Source organism: Aotus nancymaae, unplaced genomic scaffold (genome assembly GCF_030222135.1).
Source record: "Aotus nancymaae isolate 86718 unplaced genomic scaffold, 86718_ANA_hifiasm-v0.15.2.pri h1tg000106l, whole genome shotgun sequence".
Taxonomy (NCBI): domain Eukaryota; kingdom Metazoa; phylum Chordata; class Mammalia; order Primates; family Aotidae; genus Aotus; species Aotus nancymaae.
In genome coordinates, this window is record NW_026988521.1 from 4,403,240 (window position 1) to 4,425,114 (window position 21,875).

Below are 21,875 nucleotides of genomic sequence, written 5' to 3' on the forward strand. Positions count from 1 at the left end.
GTTGGTTCTCATAGGTGCCTTAAAGCATCGTCTGTGTTGGAGCAGACATGGTGTTGAGGATGGATCTTCCTTCTAGCCGGGCTTCCCAGGGCCCCCGGCCGTGCCGTATGTACCCCTTCCCTGTCCTCACGCCCTGGGTGCAGTGCCTTCACCTGCTCTCTATCCACCGTTCAAAGCACTGCCTCTTCCTGCAGGGCTTGCCCTGAGTCTCACTGCACACCCTCCTTGCTTCCGTAGTCTTCCTCTTGCCCCTTGGTTTGGCTGGGACGATTCTCATGTGATCGTCTATGGTAGCGTCAGTCCCATCACACTGTGGGCTCCAGGAACAGGATCCTCACCAATCCTTCCAGCTGGAGCACCCAAGAACAAGGCAGGACTCCCGACTCCAGAATTCACTTGGTCACCCGGTCAGAATTTGCTCTCAGAATTCACCCTAGTGTTCCCCATGGGGTGGGGGGGGCACAGAGAGCACAGGAGCCCCAGGGCGCCTCAGCATCCCAGTGATGGGACCATGCCTCTCACCTCCCAGCCCAGTGCTCACTCTCGTACTGCTAGATGGAGGCGACTTCTCCTCCTCCACCTCTTCTTACCCCTGTGTGGATTCTTTACTTGGGAATGAATTACATCAGCAAACAATGGGGTAGCCAAGCCCAGCTCCTTCCTCACTACACAAGGAACACCCGTTCCTACCTGGATGCAGATGTTCCCATCTGGGAAGCTTTGAAAGCACAGACCCTCCCTTGCTCCCCGCTCTCTGAAGAGGACCAGAAGCTACCATTTGCACAGCCAGAAACCCAGAAGCGGCCCGTCCTCCATTCCCCTGCACCCGATGTTGGCACAAGCCTGCTGTTTCTACACCCCATGCTGGGAGACTCCCTGCAGTACATCACCTCTGCCTCCTTGTACGAACCCGCTGTTCTCTCGAGCCCATTGGAAACAGCCTTTCGTATTTTCGGTTGGTCTCATAATAACAATAACACATCCCGAAGTGCATACTTGGTAGAGATTAAACATGGAACTAAAAGGCATGATTCTCCCGGAGAGGGGAGTTTGGAAGGAAAGGCAGGCGAGAGTGTGGAGTCCTCATTCCACGCTGGGCCCACACCTCTGATTCACACATAGCAATGCTTATGAGCTAGATAGTACTGTCATGCTCTGATAAATGAGGAAACTGAGGCACAGAGAGACCGAGAAGTTTTCCCAAGCATCGCATAGCTAAGATGGGGCAGAGCTTCCGTGGGAGAAGATATCAGTCTCTGCCTGTGCTGTTCCCTTCTCCCCAGGCCCATATAAAACAGCAGAATGACCTCACAGCTGGGAAGGAAGGACAGCATGAGTATTTTGTGAGCACTGGCTCCTAACAGCTCAGCAGCCAGTCCCCGCCTCCCTTTGCAGCCTGGGGCACTGACCCTCTCAGGTCTGGGGTTGTTCTGGGAAACTGTGGGGTTACATCCCAGTCAGCTGGGCTGAGAGGAGCCCGTGGGCCCTGCATTGATTTTTGGAGGAGATGCTTCAAGCAGTGATGATAGTCCTGGTCACCTGGGACGTGGCTGATCTGTTTCAGTTGGGTCATTGCTTCAGGTTATTAGGCAGGAGCTTATAAAGTGGGGTTTTCAGTTCCATTAACCTTCAAAAATGGTGGGCTGAGTGGTTCTGTGTCTGGCCTTTGAAATTCAAATGAGGGCTGGAGGAAACCACTTCTGGGGCCATGGTTCCTCTTTCAGCAGGGCCGGTGCCTTTGGATCCTGAGTAATTTAAAAGAAGGTAAAGATGTGGAGAGATCAGATTGTTTGCTTCCTTGCCTAGCCACATTAGGTGGGAGCGAAGGCACTCTGGGAGGCCAAGGCAGGCGGATTGCTGGAGCTGAGGGGTTTGAAACCAGCCTGGGCAACATAGTGAGACCCTCTCTCTACAAAAGTAATAATAATTAGTGAGGTGTAGTGGTACATGTCTGCCGTCCCAGCTACTCGGGAGGCTGAGCTGGGAGGATCGCCTAAGCCTGGGAGGTCGACGCTACAGTGAGCTGTGATGGTACCACTGCACTTCAGCCTGGGCGACAAAGCAAGACGCTGCCTCTAAAATACATACATAGATACATAGATACATACATAGATATATACATACATAGATACATACATACATACATAGATACATACATACATAGATACATAGATATATACATACATAGATACATGCATACTGAGATATAAAGACTCTCTTTCCCCACTTTGCCACTGCAAGCTTTGCAAGCTTTAACACAGAAATCATTCTCACAATGGGGCCATGGGGACAGGTGGGATCCTTGTGACCTCCCCACCCCCCACCATGGTGTCTTTGGGCTTATGTCCCTCACCCATGCTCAGCAGTTGAGTTTAAAAACAAACATGCTTCATTCTTCCAGCGGAGGTTCACTGAGGGCCCACTGTGTACCCAACACACAGCCTGGGGAGGGATGTCTGCGTCTGGACTCAGCAGCTTCCACCCTGCAGGCTGGGGCGGCCATGTCTGTCCAGTGATGTACGTGGTCCCCAGGGCAAGGTGACTGTGTGGCCACCATCCCTTTTTTCTAGGGGAATTGGCTTCTTCCAACCTCAAGTCAGAAACCCACAGCCCTTGCCAGCAACCACATAACGAATAGGTTCCTGATTAATAAGTCAGCACGCCGGTGGGCCGGGCCTCCAAGGGACTGCTGCTGACTGTGAGGATTTTAGTGCGGCCCCTTCTGTTTTAATTGAGTGAAGATAATTCCACATCCATGCCATTGTCAGATGGTTCATGAGCTGCTCGCCCATCCTCTGCTGTGACTTTTTTTTTTGAGATGGAGTTTCACTGTGTCGTCCAGGCTGGAGTGCAGTATTGCAATCTCGGCTCACTGCAACTTCTGCCTCCTGAGTTCAAGCATTTCTCCTGCCTCAGCCTCCCGAGTAAGTGGGATTACAGATGTGCACCACCACGCCTGGGTAATTTTGGTATTGTTAATAGAGATGGGGTTTCACCACGTTGGCCAGGCTGGTCTCGAACTCCTGACCTCAGGTGATCTGCTCGCCTCAGCCTCCCAAACTGCTGAGATTACAGGCATGAGCCCCTGTGCCCAGCCCACTGCTGTGATTTCTCCTTCCCCACGCTCATTTAAAAGATCCAGACAAAGCCGGGTAGGTGGATTTTCTTCCCTGTAGGCCTTCTGCCTCTGTTCTTGCCCAGCTTAGGAGGGGAAGGCGTGACCTCATCACTTCCTCCCCGTTTTGCGGTGATGTCCCTGACTCCACTTTTATAACTGAAATCATTGGTGGCAAGAACAGCCAAGCAGCACTGTCCCGTCTCACGTGGAGCACTGAGAAATGCTCCAAGGCACATTCATTCGTATGACGTGGTGTCAGACACGCAAAGATGCTTCATTCCTGTCTCGTCACCTAAGGGGCAGAGGACACCTGTGGGCCGCAGTGGGGATGCCTCAATGTCTGTTAGCACCGTCTGCAGCTGAAGGAAGCGCAGTCACACCACAGCCACTTGCTCCACAGGCCTGGCCGAGGATGCACGTGTTCTCCTGCCTCTGCCCGGCCCCCGCTGCCTGTTCACCCTCAGGCCCCCCACGTCCCCCCTGCTAACGCCTCCCCCTTTCTGTTGTCTCTAGTTCTGAGCATCGGCGAAGGGGGCTTCTGGGAAGGCAGCGCCCGCGGCCACATCGGATGGTTTCCAGCGGAATGCGTGGAGGAGGTCCAGTGTAAGCCCAGGGACAGCCAGGCAGGTAAGGCGGACGCGTCTCAGGCCTGTGGCCATTGTGGCCCGTGGCAAGCTTCGGCCGTTGCGGCGTGGAGGAAGCCTGAGTTGCAAATTCAGGACTTTCTCGATCTTTGGAAGCAGGTTGATTGCTTCCATTCCTCTGGGCCTCGTCCAAACCAGAAATTCCTTACAAGATGGTGTGGAAGCTTTTAGTTAAAAGGCTGCTCAGTACACGTCCCAGAAAACTTGGACCGTATGTTCTAGCCGTCAGAGAAAGACTTTTGGGGGTTGATTAGATTTCTTTTTCGATATCTTCTATCGATGGCATAAAACAGGCAGCTCCCATGTGCAGGCCAGACGCTCCCGTGCCGCCCTGAGAACACACAGTGAACGCCTCCGTAAAAACTGCTCGAAAGAGTTCAGTGTTCTAACGGGAAGCCATTCCAGCTTCTCTCTTAGAACCTCCAGATATAGCACTTACTGAAAATCGTTTCAAAATTGATTGCCAAGAGATTGAATTGATTAACATGTGAAGAGGAGACCACTTATATAAAATGGTACCAAGAGAGCGTGTGTCTGTGTGTGTGTCTGTGTGTGTGTCTGTGTCTGTGTGTGTGTCTGTGTGTCTGTGTGTGTGTCTGTGTGTGTGTCTGTGTCTGTGTGTCTGTGTGTGTGTCTGTGTGTGTGTGTCTGTGTCTCTGTGTGTGTCTGTGTGTCTGTGTCTGTGTGTGTGTCTGTGTGTGTGTCTGTGTGTGTGTGTCTGTGTCTGTGTGTGTGTCTGTGTGTGTGTGTGTGTCTGTGTGTCTGTGTCTCTGTGTGTGTCTGTGCGTGTGTGTGTGTGTGTCTGTGTGTGTCTGTGTGTGTGTATGCATGAGAGTGGGGAAAAGTGAAGCTTTAAGTGTAATAGAAGAAGAAAAGCAGTTCACATGTGAACAGCATCTGGCTTTTTGTAGAGCCGAGGCCCACAGCATGTGTGTCAGGAGCAGCCACGGACGCTACAGCCACCAACCTTCCACGCCTTCCTGTGTGGAGCCCACCGCCTCTGAGCTCTGCCCAAATGTCCCCTTTGCCCTGTGTTTGAGGTTTCTCATCTAGGGGCTCACTAGGTAGCCCCCCGCCGCCTGATCTAATCTGCCGGGGCCTGCCAGGCCCTACAAACACGTGCTCTGGAAAGCAAGGAGGAGTCTGTCCTGGGCCTGGCTGGCTTTGCAGTCTCCAGCAGGGAGGCTCAGTGCATTTCTGAGATCTTGGCTTCAGCAGGGGCCCAGTTCGTGCAGCAGCTTCCTTGCCGGTGAGTCCCTGCTCAGGCTTAGACACCAGACGGTATTGAGGGGTATCGAGGTAAGACATGCTCTAAACTTAACCACGAAGGAGAAACTGGGAACGTGCTCTGCTCGGAAGGCGGCTGGGTGGGAGGGAGTGTGTTTTTCTGGATGATGGTGGTGATGACGATGTTACCCACAAAGCCGGTCTTCCCGAGAGTGGGGACTTTCCCTGTTGTGTGTGCTACACAGCCAGTACCCAAAAGCAAAAGTGAGCCTCAAGCAGCACAGGCTCTATTTGATGGCCATGGAACCAAGAAGCAGGAGCTTGGCTCACCAATCCGTTTCTCAGCTCCTGAGGCTGGTGAGTCACAGAGACCGGGCCTCTGTAATGAAGGGATTAGGCTTTAAATCAAGGAAAGGAATATTCACGTCTTTTCTGGCAATGGGCAGAGAACTCCTCAGAGCTTGTGTGTCGCCTTCCCTTTTGTCCATTTCTGGTTTCTTACTGTTGTTGTCATGGTGATTGTCAACTGTCCTGGTGCCGGTGGGAGTGTCATTTAGCATGGAAATTAGATTGTAATGAGGTTAGAGGTGCTTGGGAAGCCAAGTGAGCTGCCATCTTGGATCCTATAGTCTTAGCCTTTTTGGTCATGAGGAGGAACTTGTGACCTCGGGCATCCTGGTGCCTCAAGATAAGCCGAGTCGAGGAAGGTTGCAGTTCACCTAGACCACAAAGGCTTTACGATGGGCAGCAATCACACCGAGCTCTGCCAGTGCCCATTCACCCTGGTCCACGCCCACCCTCTTCTGCAGGCAGCCTGCCCCTGCCTCACTTGTCTGAGAAGAGCCAGGCCCAGGAGCTCATCTGGCCTCTGAGGTTGCTCAGTGCCTTCATTCTCCCCGTCCTCCGGTCCTCCCCTTCCTGAGCAGCTACCACCCCTCCCTCTCCCGGCACTCACCTCCAGAGCTGGCCACCCTCCCTCCACTCTCTGGTTGGAAGGACTTAGCTGTGCCACCACCAGGCTTTGCTGGCTAATGCCACACCTGGATGGGGCAGTGCTGGAGGGCCACACAGGCGGGTCATTTGAGCTTCCTGCTCTCTCCATCCTCCAGAGAATAGAGGCTTGCTGGATAGTGTGCAGGAGGAAGCAGGGCAGCTGGAGCAACCTGCCCTCCTCCCTCCTGTGGGCTTTTCCTACCCTCCTGCCAGCCTCACCCTGTGTGCCCTGGATGAGAACAGATAGCTTTCCCCAGCCTCACTGGCAGGGTCCACACCCAGGGTAGGTGGAGGGGTGCCAAAGGTAGGTGGAGTCTGCCAAAGACGCATGTCCCATGGAGGCAGCTTCCAGAGGGGCAGTGGTTTGTCTCTGTGTTTACCATGGGAGGAGGTTGTTGGGGTTTTGAGAAGCGTGATCTTGCTCTGGCTCACACTCCCGGGATGGTGTCCCTGATAAAACCATATTTTCTACCTGGGCTGATGCACGTGTGAGTCTCACTGGGCCAAAGTCAGGGTGTCAGCAGGGCTGTGTTCCTTTCTGGACTCTGGGGGGGAGAATTTGTTTCCTTATCTTTCCAGCATCCTTGGCCTCATGGCCCCTTCCTCCATCTCCCAAGCCACCAACTGTAGGGTCCTTCTTCCATTGTATCTCCCCAAACCTCCCCTCTGCCTCCTCCTCTTCCACTTTTAAGAACCTGTGTGATTATGGCTGGGCACAGTGGCTCATACCTGCAATCCCAGCACTTTGGGAGGCCAAGCTGGGTGGATCGCTTGAGGTCAGGAGTTTGAGACCAGCCTGTCCAATATGGATGAAACCACATCTCTACTAAAAATGCAGAAATTAGCTGGACATAGTGGCGGGCACCTGTAATCCCAGCCACTCAGGAGGCTGAGGCAGGAAAATCGCTTGAACCTGGGAGGCAGAGGTTGCAGTGAGCCGAGATCACACCACTGCACTCCAGCCTGGGCAACAGAGCAAGACTCCATCTCAAAAAAGAAAAGAAAAGAACCTGTGTGATTAGATGGGCCCATCTTGCTAATCCAGGTCAAGTAAACTGAATGGGAAGCCTTAGTTCTGCCTGAAACCTTAATTTCCTTTTGCCTTAAGAGAACATATTCGTAGGTTCCAGGGATTACGACCTAGGCATCCTTGGAAGGAGCCATCTTTCTCCCTAACACAGATGGCAAAAATGACCTCAGAACTCTAACACAAAGGCTGTGGGTCAGGCAAGGAAGGCATCCCTGTGACCTGTGGTGGAGCGAGGTGAACCAAGATCACAGCACAGAGGAGTCGAAAAGAGTGGGGAGGATTCCACAGTGATTCCTGCAGGGTTCTGTTTGCCCTTGGGCGTTCTAAGATCGTGACTTCACACCTTCTTTTGTATTATCTTCTTTTATAGAGGTGTGATTTACATACTGGAAAACACACAGATTACAAGAAAAATCTAGTTCAGTGCATTCTGACAAATGTATATACCCGTGTCTCCAACTGCAAATAAGATATTAAACCTTCCCTTCACAGGCCAGGTGCAGGGGCTCACACCTGCCATCCCAGCACTTTTGGAGGCCAAGGCGGACAGATCACTTGAGGTCAGGGGTTCAAGACCAGCCTGGCCAACATGGTGAAACCCCATCACTACTAAAAGTGTAAAACATTGGCTGGGCATGGTGGCATGCACCTGTAATAATACCAGCTACTCAGGAAGCTGAGGCAGGAGAATCACTTAAACCTGGGAGGTGGAGGTTGCAGTGAGCCGAGGTCACACCATTGCACTCCAGCCTGGACCACAAGAGCAGAAATCCATCTCGAAAAAGATATAAAATAATATTTTTAAAAACACCTTTCCTTCACCCCAGGAAGTGATCTCAGGCTGTCTTCCATCCCTCACCGTCCCACACCAGAAGAAAGCACAGTTCTGATTATTGTCACCTTAGACCAGTTTTGCCTGTCACTGGATTTCATGTAGATGGGAGCCTGCAACTCTTGGGCCCACTTCTTTCCCTCAGCCTAATGCCTGTGATGTCATCTGTGTATTGCAGGACTCAGTGGTTTATGCATTTTTTTTTTTTTTGAGACAGAGTCTCACTCTGTCGCCCAGGCTGGATTGCAATGGTAGGTACCATCTTAGCTCACTGCAACCTCCAGCTCCAGGGTTCGAGTGATTCTCATGCCTCAGCCTCTCTAACAGCTGGGATTGCAGGCTCCCACCACCACACCTCGCTAATTTTTGTATTTTTAGTAGGGATGGGGTTTCACTATGTTGGCCAGACTAGTCTCGAACTCCTGACCTCAGGCGATCTGCCTGCCTCGGCCTCCCAAAGTGCTGGGATTACAGGCGTGAGTCACTGTGCCCAGACAGCAGTGTATACATGTTTATTGCTGAGTAGTGTTCTAGGATGTATTTATACCACAGTTTGATCATTCTCCCGATGATGGACATGTGGCTGTCTTCTCGGTTTGGGCTAATGTGAATGAACCTGCTAAAAAAGGGTTTTGTTTGAGTCTTTCTGCAGACATACATTTTTCTCTCTCTAGGTAGAAAACAGCTAGGTTGTATGATAATGTTGTGATTTTATAAGAAACTACCACACAGTTCTCCGAAGTGCTGTCTCATTTTGTTCTCCTACCAGCAGCGTGTGAGAGTTTCGGTTGCTCCACTTTGTCATCAACATTTGGCAGTGTTGGTCTGTTTAACTTCCGCTGCTCTAGTAGATATGAAACAATATCTTATTGTGGGTATAATCTGCATTTTTGTGGTGATGATGATTAAGCGTCTCTTGGTGTGCTCATTTGCTCTATGCATAGCTTCTTTAAGTCTTTGGTCCATTTTTAATGGTGGTGTTCATCTTTTCCTTATTGGTTTGTAGCGGTTCTTTATATATTCTGCTTATCAGTCCTTTGTCAAATACATGTTGCACACATTTTTCCCAGTCTGTGACTTGCCTTTTCATGTTCTAACTGCAGTCATCTCTCAATATACATGGGGATTGGTTCCAGGACACCATACCCTCACACCATATACCAAATCCACCTCAAGTCTCACAGTCAGCTCCATAGAACCGGTGTATGTGAAATCAGCCCTCTGTATATGCGGGTTTTATATCACATGAATATTGTGTTTTCATCTACATTTAGTTGAAAAATCCACATGTAAGTTAAACCCATTCAGTTCAAACCCATGTTGTTCAAGGGTCAACTGAATGTCTTTTAATGAGTAAAAGGGTTTTTTAAATTTTGAATCTAGTTCAGATTATCCTTTTTTCCCTTTGCATTAATGCTTTTTGTCACTTTTTTTTTTATTGTGGTCTTGCTCTGTCATCCAGGTGGGAATGCAGTGGTGTCATCACAGCACATTACATGCCTCGACTTCCCAGGCTCAAACGATCCTGCCGCCTCATTTTAAAATTTATTGTATTATTATATTTTTTTGTAGAGACAATGTCTCACTACGTTGCCCAGGCTGGTCTTGAACTCCTGGGTGCAAGCAACCCTCCTGCCTCAGCTTCCCAAAGTGCTGGGATTGCAGGTGTCAACCAATGTGTCTGTCCCTTTTTGTAGCTTTTTTTGATGTTGAAAATTAGAAGACTTTGAATATACATAGAATCCGGAAGGTGGTACAAAATGTTTTTTAGATGTTCCCATCCAGCAAGGTCCTTCTATACAGTCAGCCTTGCCTGTACCCTTGGAAGCTGTTTCTCTTTTATGAAGCACCACTGGTTTGTGTTGTAAAATGAACATTTAGTTAGTAAATCTCATTCATGAACATTAAATAGTGAGTGACTCACGGAGTGAACAACTCAGTGAATAAGTGGCTGCTCAGGACCCAGTGAATAGTCATTGCCTGATGACAGTCACCGGAGGCTGGGGTTAACGAACAGCAAAATCATATGGCGGTCCTGGCTGGTTGCTTGGTTGATTGATAGGCAGGCTGGCTGGCTGGTCGATTGGTTGGTTGGTTGGTTGATTGGCTGGCTGGCTGGTTGATTGGTTGGTTGGTTGGTTGGTTGGTTGATTATTAGATGGCTGGTTGGCTGGCTGGCTGACTGGTTGGTTGATTGGCTGGCTGGCTGGTTGGCTGGCTGGTTGGTTGGTTGGCTGGCTGGCCGGTTGGCTGGCTGGCTGGCTGGCTGGTTGGTTGGTTGGTTGGTTGATTGGCTGGCTGGCCGGTTGGCTGGCTGGCTGGCTGGCTGGTTGGTTGGTTGGTTGGTTGATTGGCTGGCTGGCTGGTTGGCTGGCTGGCTGGCTGGCTGGCTGGTTGGTTGGTTTGTTGGTTGGCTGGTTGGCTGGCTGGCTGGCTGGTTGGCTGGCTGGCTGGTTGCTTGGTTGGTTGATTATTAGATGGCTGGCTGGCTGGTTGGTTGATTGGCTGGCTGGCTGATTGATTGGTTGGTTGGTTGGTTGGTTGGTTGGTTGGTTGATTATTAGATGGCTGGCTGGCTGGCTGGCTGGTTAGTTGATTGATTGGCTGGTTGATTGGTTGGTTGGTTGGTTGGTTGGTTGGCTGATTATTAGATGGTGGGTTGGCTGGCTGGCTGGTTGGTTGATTAGCTGTCTGGATGACTAATTGGTTGGTTGGTTGGTTAGCTGGCTGTCTGGCTGCTTTTTGTTGGTTGGTTGATTGATTGGTTGGCTGGCTGGTTGATTGGTTGGTTGGTTGGTTGATTATTAGATGGCTAGTTGGCTGGCCGGCTGGCTGGCTGGTTGATTGGTTGGTTAATTGATTGGCTGGCTGGCTGGTTGATTGGTTGGTTGGTTGGTTGATTATTAGATGGCTGGTTGGCTGGCTGGCTGGCTGGCTGGTTGGTTGGTTGATTGGCTGGCTGGCAGGTTGGCTGGCTGGTTGATTGGTTGGTTAATTGATTGACTGGATGGCTGGTTGATTGGTTGATTGGTTGATTAGTTGGTTGGTTGATTAATTATTAGATGGCTTGTTGGCTGGCTGGCTGACTGGATGGCTGGTTGGCTGCCTGGCTGGCTGGATGGTTGGCTGGTTGGCTGGTTGGCTGGCTGGCTGGCTCGCTGGTTGGTTGATTAGCTGTCTGGATGACTAATTGGTTGGCTGGTTGGTTAGCTGGCTGTCTGGCTGGTTTTGGTTGGTTGGTTGATTGATTAACTGGTTGGTCGGCTGGCTGATTGGATGGTTAGTTGTTTGGTTGATTAGCTGGCTGACTAGTTGGTTGGTTGGTTGGTTGGATGGATGGATGGTTGATTGGTTGGTCAAATGATACAAGTTCAGCTCATTTCCACGAATAGTTTTGTAGTTTTGCCTTCAAGATATGATGTGCTTACTCACCTGAACCTTAGTTGTGATTTCTTAGGGCTGCATGTTTATGGGACTTCGTAGCTTCCAGTGGGCTTTCCTGCTTGCTGTCTCATCCGACCTTGTGGAATAAGCAGGGCAGTAATCATCACCCACATTGTACACATGAGCATCCCCATCTTAGCACATTGGAGCGCACAGATAGGGAGTTACTGGGCTGGGACTATGACCCATTATTTGTGAGTTCTAATGCTTGAGCCATGGCCTGTACCTGCATCACAGCAGTGTCTCTCACACAGCGGTCAGGGCGGTGATCCTGGTGTATGACTGCCGGTGATTAGTCTTCCTGAGCATCCACCTGAAGCAATGGAGAAGCAGAAACAGATCCAGGTTTCTTCTCAGCTCGACTGTCTCTGGCTGGCTCCGAGTAGGCTCCGTTATCTGAAATGTGAAGGCTGGAGATGATGAGTGTGAAGGGTTGGGGGAAAGCTTATGATTGTAGCTTTCTTGTTTCTGTGAATAAGAGACAGAGGCATGCCCAGATTTATAAAATCTCACCTCTTTGCATGCATCAGCCTGGAGACCTGAGCGCAAAGTGCCACATATGACTATGTTGTTATATGCAGGAGGAGAGGCATCTTGGGAGATTATGATCTGGAAAATTGCTGGTTAATTACATGCATGTCTGCACCCCATCCTGCTGGCATTTAGGCTCCCTGAGGGCAGGGATAGCATCTTGCTGTTCTGTGCCCTGCGTGGTGCCTATCCAGGACAGAGTGCATGTCAGTTGCCCCACCGTGTTTGTGGAAAGCAGGTTGGGTGGTGTGGCACTTGATCGGTCAGGAGATGGAAGGTCTGGCTTTTGTCTAGACTCTAAAGCTTTCCACTCGTATGTAGTAGGTAGCACAATGTCAGCCGCTACAACAAGTGAACCCACAACTTCAGTGGCTTAATGGGGTGCAGGATTTTTTGTGCCCAGTAGCCACCCCAGTGTGGTCTCTTCTGGTCATAATGTGGGATGATTTTCTCCACGATGTGATCAAGCAGTCCAGGCCCTTCCATTATGTGGCCTGGTCATCCTCGAGGGTCTCAGGGTCCCTGCCTCCCGCCTGCAGAGATGGGGGAGAGAATGGAGAAATGCTGCCCTCTCGTGTGAGGCTCTGGCACAGTATGGACATGCATCACTGCCTGTGACACCCCGTGGAGGGAACCTGGTTGCTGCAGATGCTGAGCCCTGTGGTCCCAGGCAAGGAGCCACCTGCTGCTGACTATTTGAGTCAAGGTTCAGAGAAACCTCAATTTTGCTGTTGAGGACTTTTAACTGATTAGAGGAGGCCCACCCACATTACTGAGAAAAATCTTGACTTCAAGCCAACAGACTGTATATGTTAACCACATCTACAAGATACCCTCCCAGCAACACCTCAGTTACTGCTTGGCTGCCTAACTGAGTGCCATAGCCTGGTCAGGTTGGCCCGTAAAGCTGACCCTCATGGGGCCAGACATGCACCCTGGATGGAGGGACGGCGCCCACCTCCCCTGCAGGAGACCTTGACTGCCTTCTGTACTTCCAAGGCTTTAATTTCCTCGTCTGTGAATTCAGGCTGCTGGATTGTAGAGTGACTTGATCCTTCCTCCTTAGAATGCTACAGTGTTTTTTGAGACAGAGTTTCACTCTTGTTGTCCAGGCTGGAGTGCAATAGTGTGATCTTGACTCACTGAAACCCCTACCACCCGGGTTCAAGCGATTTTCCTGCCTCAGCCTCCCGAGTAGCTGGGATTACAGGCATGCCCCACCATGCCTGGCTAATTTTGTATTTTTAGTAGAGATGGGGTTTCTCCGTGTTGGTCAGGCTGGTCTCGAGCTCCCAACCTCAGGTGATCCTCCCGCCATTACAGGCATGAGCCACTGTGCCTGGCCAGAATTCTACAAATTGAAATCAGGGCTGCCCTTGATCATGTATCTTGACTAAGAAACATAAAATATTTCCAAAGTCATCAGTTGACACCCATGGATGAGGCAGTTTATGAAAAATGAATGCAATGCATGTCTGGAATTTTCAGTGACACATCTGATGTGTACACAGAAACTGTCAGTCCGGGGCTCTCTGTTTATCCCTGAGAAAATGACATAAGGCCAAGCAGCACTGGAGCAGGTCATGTTTTAGTTGCTGAAACAAAGGACCTGAGTGTGAGTGAACACCATTCATGCAGAACAAGATGAGAAAATGGGTGTGGCGAGTCAGCCCTGCTCATCCCTGTTTCCACCCTCCAGAGACAGGTAGGATCTGGTCACCTGAAAGCCACTGAGGTGGGAGTGGTGGCCTCACCACCAGGCAGCTCAGACCAGCTGTAAGACACCACATTCTCAACTCCTACCTCACTGCTGGGCACCCCAGTGTAGTTGCGGTGTGTCCTGCGCTGTATGTGCTGCCAAAGCCTGTTGGAGTCGGGATCCTCAGTCAGCTGCAGAGACCAGTGAGGAAGTGACTTGATGGGATTCTCTGCAGAATGGGCTTCTAGAATCTTCCGGCTGACTCCCTGCTGCAGGGCTCTCGACTGGATAGAGGATATGAGTGTAGGCTGGGATTAGTCGTGCCTTCCCTTGACCCGCCACTCTTGTGGGGTAAGTCTACATTCAAGAATAGTCCCCGTGGCTCTCTAGAAGTTTCTAGAAGCTAGCCATAAGCACAGGGTCTAGATCAGAAAATCGGAGCTCTGACCAGGAAACAGATGCGATTTGTAATGTGTCCTTTTTGTTTGTTTGGTTGTTTTATTATTATTATTATTATTATTATTAGTTTTGGTTTGGTTTTTTGAGGTGGAGTTTTGCTCTTGTTGCCCAGGCTGGAATGCAGTGGCGCGATCTCGGCCCACTGCAACCTCCGCCTCCCAGGTTCAAGAAATTCTCCTGCCTCAGCCTCCCTAGTAGCTGGTATTACAGGTGCCCACCACCACGCCCAGCTAATTTATTGTATTTTTAAGTAGAGACACGGTTTCACTATGTTGGCCAGGCTAGTCTCAAACTCTTGACCTCAGGCGTCCTTGGCCTCCCAAACTGCTGGGATTACAGGCATGAGCCACTGCACCTGGTCCCTTTCTACTTTTTCATGGCACTCAACTGAGAAGAGAGAGGACCTCATTTGACCCTCCTACTCGCCCTTTATGAGCGATGACTTTATGATCTCCGCTTATTCATAAGGAAACACACGTTGTGTATGTGTCCAGGTAAGATGTCCGCCAGGCTGTCCAGATTCCCAAGCTCTCTTCCTGTGGACTATTTCCATTCAGAATCCCTGCTGTGAACTCTCCTTTCCAGCCACTCTCTAATTTACCAGCATGGGGCCCCTTACCAGGAGCGTCTTACAGCATAGCATTTCCATTTGCCCTGAGAAGTGTCTCCGCACTGCCACCAGTCCCACACCCCAGGGCTCATGGCCACAACGTTCTTATATCTCTCCTTTAGACTGTGTGGACCCGACAGGGTGGCGGTGAGGCTAGCATGGGTTTCCTCCTCCCAGAAATCATCCTCAGTGCAGTGCATTGTTCCTCTGTCATCTGAAGCCACACCTGAAGCCATCCTCTCCTGTCTCCTATAGGATACCCTGTGTTTCAGGGTTTCAGGACACATTCGGAGGTTAAATCTCCTTTTCCCAAATCCAACCCTTGGGTCAGGGCTGGGCAGGATAAGCCTCGTGGTTTGCTGACTGTTTTGTGACTGCAGCAGTCCCCCGTTATCTTCGGGGGATACGTCGCAAGACCCCCAGTGGGTGCCTGAAACGGGAATAGCACTGAACCCTGTACTGCATACACAGTGTTTCTGGTCTGATAACAGAGCCGGCTACTAAGTAACTAACCAGTGGGTGGTGAAGACAGCAGGAATGCACTGGACAAAGGGATGAGTCGCCTCCCCCGGGCGGACCGGCAGGCGATGTCACACTACTCAGAATGGCGTCCAATTGAAAACTTTTCAGCTGTTTATTTCTGGGCTTTTCTGTTTAATGTTTTCAGACTTCAGCTAACTGTGGGTGATTAAAACCTCAGAAAGTGAAACCTTCGATAAAGGGGACTGCTGAAGTTGCGAGTGACTTGGGGCCACTGTCCTTTGAGATTTCTTGTCTGTGGCCATTGATAGGAAGAGGACATAATGAGAATAGTCCTCATCCACGATGGCCCTGGGCGGGGGACCCGTCCTCTTGGCACCCACGCCTCACTCTTCAACACTAGGTCAGCCTCTGGGATCCACCTGCTCTCCCTCGGGAGCCATATCAGGTGTGCACTGGAGTCAGCCATGTTCCCCCATCCTGCAGGCCACGTGACGTTATCATTCCAGCCCTTTCAGAGCACACAGTTCCAAACCTTGTCCCTGTAGTTGCATCCCCTCACCTCTCGTTTGATGTTTACAGGTAACTCCTGTGACCCTCAGAGTAAACTTGGGAGGGGGACATGCAGTGATGTTAGTCCATTTTAGACAGGAGGTCAGAGATGGTGAGTGACTTGCTCAGAAGCATGGGTGGCCAACCCAGGACCTAAACATAGATACCTCTGTGCTGACCCCTGTTCCCTTCACCCACCAGGCTGGAGCATTCCCAGGGTCAACCCTCTGAGATGTTAAGATTTTGTGGCCTTGGAGTCAGGAACCAAGGGGGGTGATGTTGGTGGTAGTGATGATAAGTGGTTGATGACAGCCATGGCGACTGTGGTGGTGGTGATGATGGTGGTGATGATGGTGGTGATGATGGTGGTGGTAGTGATGACAGTGGCGATGCTGTTTTCATTGGTGATGATGGTGGCTATTCTGTTGATGGTGGTGGTCATGGTGATGACAGTGGTGATGCTATTTTTTTTGGTGGTGATGGTGATGGTGGTGGTGGTGCCTGTGGTGATGATTCTGGTGATGCTGGTGATGGTGGTCATGGTGATGATGGTGGTGATGCTGGTGGTGGTGGTCATGGCAATGGTGGCAGTGGTGGTCATGATGATGATGGTGATCGTGGTGGTGAAGGTGGTGGTAATTGTAGTGATGGTGGTGGTGGTGGTCATGGTGATGATGGTGGTGATACTAGTGGTGGTGGTCATGGTGATGATGGTGGTGATGCTGGTGATGGTAATGATGGTAGTGGTAATTACAGTGATGGTGGTGGTGGTGGTCATGGTGATGATGGTGGTGATACTAGTGGTGGTGGTCATGGTGATGATGGTGGTGATGCTGGTGATGGTAATGATGGTAGTGGTAATTACAGTGATGGTGGTGGTGGTGGTCATGGTGATGATGGTGGTGATACTAGTGGTGGTGGTCATGGTGATGATGGTGGTGATGCTGGTGATGGTAATGATGGTAGTGGTAATTACAGTGATGGTGGTGGTGGTGGTCATGGTGATGATGGTGGTGATGGTGGTGGTGGTGGTCATGGCGATGGTGGCAGTGGTGGTCATGATGATGATGGTGATCGTGGTGGTGAAGGTGGTGGTAATTGTAGTGATGGTGGTGATGGTGGTGGTGGTGGTCATGGTGATGGTGGTGATCGTGGTGGTGAAGGTGGTGGTAATTGTGGTGATGATGGTGGTGATGGTGGTGGTGGTGGTCATGGTGATGGTGGTGATCGTGGTGGTGAAGGTGGTGGTAATTGTAGTGATGATGTTGGTGATGGTGGTGGTGGTGGTCATGGTGATGGTGGTGATACTGGCGGTGGTGGTCATTGTGATGATGGTGGTGATGGTGGTGATGAAGGTGGTGGTAATTGTAGTGATGATGGTGATGGTGGTGGTGGTGGTCATTGTGATGATGGTGGTGATGACATGGTGATGACAGTGGTGATGCTGTTTTTGTTGGTGATGATAGCAATTCTATTGATGGTGGTAGTCATGGTGATTGATGGTGGTGGTGATGCTGGTAATGCTGGTGGCGATACCACTGGTGGTGATGGTGACTGAGGTTTTAAGATGATAACGGGATGATGCTAGTGAAGTCTTACACTCCAGCTTGGTGAATGCTACTGCTCTGGCCATGGGCAAATATTCTTTCTCATCCCAGCCCTGTGCAGCCTTCTCTTCCTTTGGAAGAAGCACCTGGCTTGCCCCTTCTAGTTTCTGAAATTCCATTTCATTCCTCACATCCCCTCTTCGTGTAGAGGAATCAACACCACACTGGGTGCCCTTGAGAAAACTCATTTTACCCTTGTATGTTTGGGCTTTCTCATCTGTAAGTTGGATTTATATGCCCTGCAGACACGCCCTGCAGGGTTATTACAAGGGCTCACAAAGAATGCAAAGGTATCCAAGTCCAGATGCAGAGAAGAGTTGTTACCGGTGGCCCTGATGGAATGGGCTTCCTCATAGTAATAACAGGAACACCGGCACCACCAAGGCTCTGGCCATGTGGGTCACAGTGGCTAGTAGTGGCAGGTCACCGTCACTCCTGCTCTGCCCTCACTTCCACCCAGCCCCTGCCCATCGGCTGCCCTGCTTTGTGGGGCTTGGTCTAATAGACTGCCCCACCCCCAGCTCCACTGTAAAAGGAGGCCAGGCCAGCAACAGCCCAGGGTGGCTTCAGAGGAGAGAGGCAGAGGGGCAAAGGGCAGATGCAAAGGTCATAAGTCCACTGTATTCCCCGTCACTGATGAGCCCTGGGCTGCCCAGGCCAGCTGTGTTTCCACTTGAAAGTTACTCCTGGTGTTCATTGCAAACTCTGGCACGATCCCACTTACTCTGAGGGGACTCAGGCTGCGGCGTGGGAACTCTGCATGGCTAGAGGTCTGGGCCGGGCCCATCTGCACGTGGCAGGTAGGATGCCAGCCCATCAGTAGGCCCAGGTGTCCACCCTCAGCTGATAGCAGAACCCCTCCTCTTTGAGCCCCTGCTTAGAAACCAAATGGTCCCCGAAGCAGACAGGGTGTCCCCACGTCCACTCCCTCGGTCTGGTGCAGTCTGGTGTCCGGGGAGGCGGGGATGATGCCCAAGGCCGATGTTGCCTCTCTCGTTTTGTCACCGCGGCCCCTGTCCTGGATCATGTGAGCCCCCGGAAGGTATGGCGGGGTGGAGCACCGCCTGCAAGCCTGAGACCTGTGGCAGCTCAGGCCACCTGGAACACCCTTTAGAGACCTCCCTTCACCCACTGACAGGTCCTGACCAGCCCCTGGGGGCGGTGCTGGTGAGACAGAGGTGGTGGTGGGGGACAGACTCGTCTCCCTGCAACAGGCAGGCTGCCTCTGCTCCACTGAGCAGTCTATGGAGCTTGCCAGGGTTGTGGGGAGCAGGGCCAGCTGGCAAGAAAGAAGGAGAAAAGAGACTTTGGAGAGAGGAGAGTTAGGTGAGGGGACGGGCCAGCCACCTTGGACAGGAGAGCTTTGGGGGGCATCTGGAGCTTGCAGGTTTAAAGCTGAGATCTGCTCTGACGAGTGGGCATCCCTCCCCCTCGGGTCACCTCAACACTTTTAGCAGCAAACCTCATGCCTCCTCAAGCCTGGGGTACGATGATGGGTGGACAAGGGCAGGGAGGGCCCAGGCATCCCCAGGAGTCTGTCCTGTGTAGTGTGCAGTCTCCTGTTCCCCGCCGCCGCCCCGCCATGCCCATCGGGCCCACAGCCTGGGTCCTCCTGGAGGCTCACAGGCTACCCAGAGATGAGGTCTGTGTGGAGTGGAGGCGTCCTACAGGCTGGTAGCTATGGACACAGGTCCCAGGATGCCCCATGGAAACCCACACACCGTCTGCAGGTGGCCCTCCTGGAAAGCCACCATTTGTGCTCAGGACCCAGGACCAAAAGCTGCACGTGGCGCCTCGTGTCCCTGGCCCTGACAACTCAGCCTGCAGGGGGCCACCTGTGGCTTCCGGTGCCCATGGATGGGAGGCAGGACTGCAGCCCCCAACACGGGAAGGGCTCTTAGCAGTCAGGGTTCCAGGGCTGAAGGACTCGGGGCAGAGGCCCCAACATTCACCTAGATAGGGAAGGCAGAGTCCTGACTTCCCCGTCCATCCAGCGTCTCCTTGGGCCTCAGCCTCAGGCTCCCGTGGGAGCAGACACCTCTCTCAGCCCATGCCACAGAGGGGAACGGTGACTCCTGGGGGGACATTCCCTCGCTGGTCAGTGGCAAATGCAGACCAGAACACAGGGTATCTATGACCAGGCATGGTGGCTCACACCTGTAATCCCAACACTTTGGGAGGCAGAGGCTGGCAGATGACCTGAGCGGTCAGGAGTTTGAGACCAGCCTGGCTGGCACCTGTAATCTCAGCTACTCAGGAGGTTGAGGCATGAGAATCACTTGAACCCAGGAGGCAGAGGTTGCAGTGAGCCGAGATCGCACCACTGCACTTCACCAACACGGTGAAACCCTGTCTCTACTAAAAATACAAAAACTAGCCGGGTGTGGTGGCACACACCCATAGTCCCAGCTACTCGGGAGGCTGAGGCATGATAACCACTTGAACCCAGGAGCGAGAGGTCACAGTGAGCTGAGATCCTGCCACTTCTCTCCAGCCTGGGTGACAGAATGAGACTGTGTCTCAAAAAGAAAAAAAGGAATTCAGGGGTTTCTAGGTGTCCTCCTGAAGCCTCTTTGTGCCAAGCGAGACCCTGGCTGGTGAACAGGGTGCCCGGCTTCTTCCTGCATGCAGCACCCAAAACGTCTCGCCTTTGCCCTGGAGACACCCCTGGGGCTTCAGGAGGCCACCGTTCCCACTCCCGGCCTGTCCCCAGTGGCCCTTGCCCTGTGTCTCCCAGCCCCTGGGTCTGTGTCACCTCCGCGGCTCACACAGCGGCTCCCCGGGCAGGTGTCCAGGAGATGCCCTTGCAGGTCAGACCCAGAATCCAGTTTCCTTTACTCCTTCCTCTCTGAGCCTTCCAAATAGATGGGAGGATTCTGTTTGGTGCCTGTGTGATGCTTTTAAGTTTTCTGTGTGGCACGTAGCAAGCATACAGAGAGGTTCACAGACCAACCACAGGTCCAGCGAGCAGTTATGAAACAAACCCCGTGGGCCAAGCGCCCCCAACCCTGCCCCACTCGCCCCCTCTGCCTCCTCAGCTTCCTCCCCAGGAGGGTGGTCTGTGCCTAGGGCTGGTCTCGCACAGTCCCTTCCTGATTTTATTACTAGTCCCAGACTCTTACTGTGCAGCCCCAAACAGTGCAGTGGGACTTTGCCCCCTCGTAAGCCCTGTGGAGATGGGATTTGCGTGTGCCGTGCTGTGCTGGCTTCTCCCCCAACAGCTGTCCCTGGCATCTAGGCTGCGCGCGTAGATCTGGGTCACCCGTTTTCGCTGTAAGGTCGTTCACTGGGGTTTTGTCCCTCTGTCCCGCCGTGGGCAGTCCTAGGCCACTTGCTGTCGGAGTCCCTACTTTGTGTCTCGGTGTAAATACGGGTACCCTTCCATACTCCAGGGGTGGCCGTGGTCAGGGCAGGTACGTCCTGTGCTTTTCTGAATTCTCCAGCCCTGCCCTGCACGGATGTCTTTGTCAGCCCAGGCTGCTGTAACAGAAGGCTGAGGGCTGGGGGCTGAAATGCTGGTTCTGGAAGCTGGACAGTCAGAGATCAGCGTGCGGCACGGCCAGTTCTGGGAGGGCCTCTTCCTGGCTTATAGGCAGCCTCCGTCTCTCAGTGTCCTCACCTGCAGAGGGACAGAGACAAAGAGCATTGTGCTGTCTCTTCTTAGGATGGCAGGCATCCCATCTTGGGGACCCCAGCTTCGTGACCTCATCTAAACCCATCACACCCCAAAGGCCCCATCACACTGGGGGGCCGTGAATTCTGGGGCATCACAGACATTGAGTCTGTAAGAGAAATGGTGCCCACGTGCCGCCAGCTCGCCACTGACAGGCCCTTCCGCCGCTGGCGTGCCGCGTATGCCGTGACCATGTCCTTGTGATTTCCGTTTGCGGTTCCCTTGTTAATTCTGAGGCCGAGCCCCTTTTTGTGCATTTACTGGCTGGCTGTGTGTCTTCTTTGGCCAAGTGCCAGTTCGGGTCTTCTGCCTGCTTTTCTTTAGGCTTATCTGCTTTGTGTGAATTTGTGGTGGCTCCTTGTATACTTCAGAGGCAAGACCTTTCTCAGTGTTACGCGCGTGCAGACTTCTGCTCCCACAGCGTGCTGGGTCTTCTTTTCGGGGGACCGGGGACTCTTCCACGCAGCTCCAGTGGTCCGTGGTCCTCTTTGTAACTTGGAGAAGGGGAGGCTGGCCCAGTGCCTCCCACAGACGGCAGTGCAGCTCGACTGGGACCCCATAGCCTGCTTTCCCCCTTCTCGGATATGAAGGCTCCCTTGCATCTATGCCAGGGAGGATGGTTTTCCACTTGAAATGGTGACTTAAAGAACTGCTTTAAGGCCGGGTACAGTGGCTCACGCCTAAAATCCTGACACTTTGAGAGGCCAAGGTGGCAGATCACCCGGGGTCAGGAGTTTGAGACCATCCTGACCAATGTGGTGAAACCTCATTGCTAGTAAATGTTAGCCGGGCGTGGTGGCAGGTGCCTGTGATCCCAGCTACTTGGGAAGCTGAGGCAGGAGAATCGCTTGAACCCGGGAGGCAGAGGTTGCAGTGAGCCGAGATTGCACCACTGCACTCCAGCCCGAGCAACAGAGAAGACTGTCTCTAAATAAACAAATAAATGAAAACTGAATAAATAGCAAGTTGCTTCTAG

General features: G+C 52.1%; 1 protein-coding gene across 4 annotated transcripts in view; it reads left to right on the forward strand.

Moving 5' to 3' along the window:
* SHANK2 (SH3 and multiple ankyrin repeat domains 2) overlaps positions 1-21,875 on the forward strand; it is a 648,778-nt gene that overhangs the window by 308,054 nt on the left and 318,849 nt on the right. For all 4 annotated transcript variants that reach the window (XM_064370277.1, XM_064370276.1, XM_064370278.1 and 1 more), the window contains one exon: positions 3,632-3,745. In XM_064370277.1, the coding sequence (XP_064226347.1) occupies positions 3,632-3,745 (114 nt within the window). The remainder of the gene's footprint in view (positions 1-3,631; positions 3,746-21,875) is intronic.